Source organism: Procambarus clarkii, chromosome 22, assembly GCF_040958095.1.
Source record: "Procambarus clarkii isolate CNS0578487 chromosome 22, FALCON_Pclarkii_2.0, whole genome shotgun sequence".
Taxonomy (NCBI): Eukaryota; Metazoa; Arthropoda; class Malacostraca; order Decapoda; family Cambaridae; genus Procambarus; species Procambarus clarkii.
The window spans coordinates 26,085,722-26,093,221 of record NC_091171.1 but is presented as its reverse complement, the minus strand read 5'-3'; the positions used below and the strand labels follow the sequence as shown (position 1 = coordinate 26,093,221).

Below are 7,500 nucleotides of genomic sequence, written 5' to 3'. Positions count from 1 at the left end.
CATTAGAGGGAATGTTTAGATCCCCTCCAATACAGTTTCTGTGTACTTTTCTCCTACCTATATATATATATATATATATATATATATATATATATATATATATATATATATATATATATATATATATATTATAAATGACAGACCACGGAGGAAGAATTGAAACAGGAATTTCCTGAAGTACTTTTGTATATTAATACATCTTCAGAAGGAGGGATTTACAGGTCAAGTATTGGACATATATAGGCAGGAGAGAATGGAGGAGTGAGGTGAGGTACAATAACAAGTGAATGGGAATTAGGTGGACACAAACATGAGATGCACAAGAACTGCAGAAGGCCTGTTGGCCCATACGATGCAGCTCCTCTTCATACCCACCAATAGGCCCACACATGGATAATAATAGCATAAGATAGTAAATATTTACAATGAATTACTGTAGTGTGACAAATGTGAATCAATGATCCTACTCAAATCGCCCTTAATTGATCTATCAAAAATGAATCAACGTTATATTATCCTCTATATATATTATATATATTTGTTGCTGCTTCTATGTTGGTTCGGGGTCTTGAAGTGGGTAGAATATAGTTATGCGTTAATTGGCTGTTGATTGCAGATGTTGACTTTTTGATGAGGAGGGCCTTACTGATGTCAAGTCTCCTGCTATCGCTGTATCTATCGATTTTTGTGCTGCTTGTTAAGATTTCTCTGGTGATGGTCTGGTTGTGAGAAGAGATTATATGTTCCTTGATGGAGCCCTGTTGTTTGTGCATTGTTAATCGCCTAGAAAGAGACGTTGTCTTGACTATATACTGAGATCATTGGGGTTTAGTCCCCAAGTGGGCATGTGAAGGCATAAACGATGTTGGTTTCCTTCAAGGAGTTCCGTTTGGTGTCTGTAGAGTTTTTCATTAGTAGGTTGGCTGTTTTTTTGTTTTTGTAGTAAATTGTCAATTGTATATTCTGATATTTGTATGTGGGGATAACGTTCCTATTAATATCTTTCGGGACACTTTCCTTTGTTTTGAGCTGTCGAAAAGAAGTTCCTGTAAAACAGTCTAATAAGGGGTACAAGCGTTGTGTTAGTTGACCCTTCAGAGGTTGCGTGGTGTTTCACCTTTCTTTTTATGACGTCTTCAACATAACCGTTGAAGCCATTGTTGACTAGGACCTGCCTTACCCTACAGGGTTCATCATCGACTTGCTTCCATCCTGAGCTGTGACTGAGAGCCTGGTCAACATAAGCGTTGACAACAGTCCTCTTGTACCTATCTGGACAGTCACTATTGGCATTGAGGTGCATTCCTATGTTTGTTTCCTTAGTGTAGTCTGCAGTGTGGAAGCCTTCATACCTTTCCATGACTATTACATCTAGAAAGGGCTGCTTCCCATCATTCTCCATCTCGTAAGTGAAACTTAACACCGAATTCTGCTCGAATGCCTCCTTCATTGACATGGACTTGAAACCCGCCATATACTGCAGGTATGTTGACGACATTTTTATGCAAGTACCTGATGTCAGACGTCTGCAGCAGCTGAAGGAGGCATTCGAACAGAATTCGGTGTTAAATTTCACTTACGACATGGAGAATGATGGGAAGTTGCCCTTTCTAGATGTAACAGTCACAGAAAGGAATGGAGGCTTCCATACTGCAATCTACACTAAGGAAACAAGTAAATAAATAAGGAAACAATAAATATATAAATAAATAAATAAATAATTTTCTAAAACAGATGTGGCCACACATTTACAATTCAATGCTTAATTGATTCTTTTCCTTGCAGTGCAGCAGCATGGAAGGATGATCATGGAAACAGTTATGACTTTAAAGTTTGTGAAGATGTGAACCCATTGACTTTTACAAATGTGAGCATTATGAAAACGTTAGATTCTAAAAAAATGGTTCTTGGATACAACAACAGAACTCTCGTCACAAAAGACAGTGAGTATTAGTCATTAGTTAACCGGAACTGTTGATGCCTATATGGTATGTATATTTATTTCTCTTGATCCTCTTGGTCCAAGCATTATTTTTGCCATATATATATATATATAATATATATATATATATATATATATATATATATATATATATATATATATATATATATATATATATATATATATATATATATATATATATATAATGTCGTACCTAGTAGCCAGAACGCACTTGTCAGCCTATTATGCAAGGCCTGATTTGCCTAATAAGCCAAGTTTTCATGAATTCATTGTTTTTCGACTACCTAACCTAACCTAACTTTTTCGGCTACCTAACCTAACCTAACCTAACCTATAAAGATAGGTTAGGTTAGGTAGGGTTGGTTAGGTTCGGTCATATATCTACATTAATTTTAACTCCAATAAAAAAAATTGACCTCATACATAATGAAATGGGTAGCTTTATCATTTCATAAGAAAAAAATTAGAGAAAATATATTAATTCAGGAAAACTTGACTTATTAGGCAAATCGGGCCTTGCATAGTAGGCCGAGAAGTGCGTTCTGGCTACTAGGTACGACATATATATATATATATATATATATATATATATATATATTAGTATATTTTGGTAGCAGTCTTTCCTGTAGACATATATTATTAAATATGACCGAAAAAGTAAGATTAATAATTCTAACACGAATTTTCTCAATCTTTCGTACATTACGCTTCACTGTTGGAGGTAAATCAAAAATCACTTCTCCAAAATTCATTTTTATTTCTAGTCTGACGCGACACGGGCGCGTTTCGTAAAACTTATTACATTTTCAAAGACTTCACAAATACACAACTGATTAGAACTTACGTATCTCTGCTATTATATCTACATTTGAGTGAGGTGGGAGGGATGATGTGGCATATAGTGACGTGGCATTAACACAAGACAGAACATGAGGGGATATTAATAGGGTATTAAAAGTATCAACACAAGACAGAACAGAAACAATGGGTATTGAATAGAAGTGTTTGTAGAAAGCCTATTGGTCCATATTTCTTGATGCTTCTATATTGGAGCGGAGTCTTGAGGTGGGTAGAATATAGTTGTGCAATAATTGGCTGTTGATTGCTGGTGTTGACTTCTTGATGTGTAGTGCCTCGCAAACGTCAAGCCGCCTGCTATCGCTGTATCTATCGATGATTTCTGTGTTGTTTACTAGGATTTCTCTGGCGATGGTTTGGTTATGGGAAGAGATTATATGTTCCTTAATGGAGCCCTGTTGCTTATGCATCGTTAAACGCCTGGAAAGAGATGTTGTTGTCTTGCCTATTGTTACGGCCCTCTCGGGACGCAACAGGGTTCTCACTCTGATGTTGTTAGAGGAAGATATATGTATCCGTTCCCAAGCCAGTAGTGGCTATCAAGGGATGCGATCCGTGACGCAAGTAACTTAAAGGGAGTAGGGAAAGAAAGGTAAGAACTTAATATAATATAATATAACCTTCACCATTTAAATATATAAAAGTAAAACGTACACAAGGGGGAGGGGTATTAACACTTTACAAAGGGGATCAACACTGTAGTCTTCTGCTGGAGACTATGGATCCTCGAAGCTAGGTGCTGAGTCCGCGGTGCTTTCTTCGTGGCCTCAAGACGTGTCCTCGGAGAACGCCGAGCCTACCCTGGCCACAGGTCAGCCACAACACAGGTCCACTGGGGGCACCGTCGTGGAGGCCGTCAACCACATGTCCAGCAGGTCTGCTGGCAGGTACTGAGCCACCAAGGCTGGTACGGCCACTCCACGAACGATAAAAGGGGTACGCCCTAGACAGGAGTCTCGTGTGATATCACCAATCACCCTCCTGTCCTCAATACCCCAGTGGATTATCGTCTCCAACCGTCGGTCCCGGGTAAATCCTTCCACTGCCACTCCACTGGCAGGCTTAACACACCACAGTGTTCTTCCGGGGGGACGACGTCACAACAGCTGCAGCAAACTTCACTGTATGGAGACTGGCTGCCTCGGGTAGACTGACTCCACCTTCAACACAGTGGTCCCAGGTCGGCTCTGTAAGCAGACACGTCATTAATAACCGGGACACTAATACACCACACTCACAGGCTCAGATACAAACGCCCGACATATCCACTCCATAGATGGCGCTGTCGTCGGAGCACCACCTCACCAGAGGTCAGGAGCGGCGGTGTTGAGTGCTGAACCAGACTGGAAACTGGTCCTCGAGGCCAGCACACGCTGTCCTCACTAGGTGTCGTCGTTTGTTTGGCGGGGGTTTCGGGAGCTGACCCACAGATGGCGTGTTTGTCACTGCTCCAGGCTCGGACGCTGGGTCCGGGTTCGTAACACCTCCCCACCAAAAAGAATTTGGTTTGGGGTTCTATAAAAAGAAACACAAACCAAATTAGTACGACGACACAACTCCAAATGGACACGCATGCTTTATGATCTGGAATTGCGAGGCTGTCTCGTCTACAGAATTGTCCTACTGGGCAATTCCGGCTCAATGGGAACTTGCAGATTGAAAGCGATGTCCTGCCTGGCGTAACCTTCCACGTCTTCCACGTCTCCACTGCGATGTCAAGCAGGGGCTTCATCTCACCTCTCTCGAGTACGGATTGGTTTCGACACGATCTGGGGTGACTCGACACTTTCCTATGTCGTGGCACCGATGATGGCTGACCACAGACGGCATTTCTGGTGCCAGTCCGATGGTCCGTCAGGGAGACAGGAACCTGGAATACAGGGGTCTGATAATTCAGAGTGATAGCGACAATGGGCAAGTCAGTACTTACTATACACTCCTCTACTAGGCCCACACCTAGTTCCAACAGGGCTGCTTGCTCACCGAAGATGGCATTCGCTCTGCCCCCGTCAGGTCGACCAACGTTCCGTATAACGCTGTGTTGAGGCTCAGCAGTCACGCGGGGGGTGTCAACCTGTCGGAAACAGTCACTCACATTATCACATATCGTACCTCCTGTATCATCTATTACCTCCCAGGTCCCTTCTTCAACTGCAACACTTGCAGTACCAATCTCCAATCCCTGGGACCTCTTCACGATGTTCATGGGAGCCATCATTCGTCGGGTCGTCCACTGATCCTTACCGAGACCACACACGAGAATAAAACAAAATATCGCTAGGAAACATTTGGTTACCTTAGGGACAAGTTTCCTGAGTCTGTCATGTCCATAGCCGGCAACATCCACTAGCCTGGCTTGGACCGAAGAGAGCACTAGACCTTTTGAACACACCTCACATACCTCTGACGTCTGGGGAATCCCTGGCTGGTTCAATACACGCTGTAACTTGCCATACCGCAAGCACACTTCTGCCTTCGCTCCAGACTCGTGGGTACCCGTGGGTGCCTGCACACAAGGCCTCTCTTCTAGCTCAGGTACTTCTGCCATCGTAACCTCATGTTCCTTGTCGAGAGAATCAGGAGACACTGCTAGATCGTTCTCAATCTGTAGGCGAGAGGACAAATTAAACATAGTTACCTCCGGGTCTGTCTTTACCTGGACATTACCATTGCCTGTAGACACCTCCGACCTTGCTGTTCTGGTAGACTCGTCCACAATCTTGGGAAGATTGATGCTCCAATCGGTCACCAAGTCGTTGGCTAGTACCACGTCAATCCCAGCCACAGGGAGGGTATCGACTACTGCCAACGCACATGTGCCGCTGAAATAAGGCGAGTCAAGATGTACTGGCACTAAGGGGGCGATGTACTGCGTCCTAGGAAACCCAACCAGGATCACCTCTGGTCTCCCATCCACACTTACTCCCTCGGGTAACGAGCTCTTCATGATCAGGGACTGGGCTGCTCCACTATCTCTGAGCACTACAACTGATGTACCAGTATGATCACTCGTTACATACCCGGTTGAAGTGTGAGGGGCCAACAAACTTGGTCCTTCCTGCGTCGTCGTAGACTGGTTTCCTACTGGTGGTGTAACACAGCTCATCATCATCACCTCCCTACGTGCGCTGCCACCTCTTCTGCCTCGGCACCTAGCAGCTATATGCCCTTTCTGCCCACAAGTCCAGCACACCATATTCCTCCTCGGGCTCCGGTGTTTCGGACTGCTAGGACTTGTTCTTCGGGGGCTACTTGGGGGCGTCTTCTTAGCACTTTGTGGGACGGGTCTTTCTTCTTCATCATGAGGTCTGTCGAACCGGCGCTGGTAATTCCTTGGGACGTACTTAGCAGACGGCCTATGAGTCAGGATGTACTCTTCAGCCATGGTGGCTGCTGCACTCAAGGTCTCTACCTGCTGTTCCTCTAAGTACGTCTTGAGGTCTCCAGATAAACAATCCTTGAAGTCCTCGAGCAGAATCAGCTGTTCGAGGTCTTCCTTGGTCTCCACCTTCCGAGAGGCACACCATTCTTGAAAAAGTCGCTCCTTGATGGTGGCGAATTCGGTGAAAGTGTGCTCTGAGGTCTTCTTCAGGTTTCTGAACTTTTGCCTATATGCCTCAGGTACCAATTGGTACGCCATGAGCACCACTTTCTTCACCATATCGTAATCGCCGGAGTCGTCAAGGGATAACGTAGAGTAGGCAATTTGGGCCTTCCCAGTCAAAACTGACTGTATCATGATGGCCCAATTCTCCCTTGGCCACTCCAAAGAGGCAGCGACTTTCTCGAAGGCTGCGAAGAACTTCGAAACTTCTCTCTCGTTGAATTTGGGGACCATTTTGATATTCCTTACCGGATCGAAACCGCTTACTCCAGTTTGTCTCTGTCCAGCGCCTAGTCGTAATACTTCTAGTTCATGTTGTCTCTGTCTTTCCTCCCTTTCTCGCTCTCGTTCTTCTCTCTCTCGTCTCTCTTCTCTTTCTCGTTCTTCTCTTCTTTCTTCTCTTTCTCGTTCTTCTCTTTCTCGTTTCTCTTCTCTTTCTCGTTCTTCTTTCCTTTCTTCCAATTCTAAACGCCTCATCGCCATTTCCTTATCTTTCATCTCCATTTCTTTATCTTTTAATTCTCGTTCTAATTCTAACTTCTTCCACTCTATCTCGCGATTGATCTCTAGGGCACGCATTTTGACTGTTAGGAAGCTGATATTAAGCTCACCTGCATCACTGTCAACGTCACTGCCCTTATCTTCCTTTTCCGTGGAAGCTATGTCTGCACTTTCCTTTGTACTAGGAGTCTCGCCTTCCTGTTTCTCTTCTGCCTTCAGGTGCCGGTGTACCTTGGATAAGATCTCCACACGGGAATCACTGGCACGGATCTTGATCTCCAGGTAGGCGCTCACTAGTACAAGCTCTGGTTTGCTCAGATACTTTAATCTGGCAAGACAGTCTACTCTGTTCAGAAAAGCCTGAACATCGTCCAGATCATCGATGGTAGCTTTGTCTGCCATTGTCACAGATGGAACACTTTGCACTTAACACACTGCTTACACGTTAGCACTTAACGCACCGAGCACTGTTCTACGTCAATATTGCACTTTATCGCACCAAACACTGCACTTGCCAATATTGCACGTAATCACTTCGGGCACCGCACTACCCAATATTGCACTGAGTCCAAGC

The 7,500-nt window shown here is 44.2% G+C and overlaps 1 protein-coding gene across 1 annotated transcript in view; it reads left to right on the top strand.

The window, feature by feature from the left end:
* The window catches only part of LOC123760890 (cation-dependent mannose-6-phosphate receptor), a gene marked incomplete in the record, with an annotated part of 87,332 nt that overhangs the window by 44,351 nt on the left and 35,481 nt on the right, over positions 1 to 7,500 (top strand). The window contains 1 exon segment of the mRNA XM_069329614.1: positions 1,786 to 1,943. Coding sequence (XP_069185715.1) covers positions 1,786 to 1,943 — 158 coding nt within the window.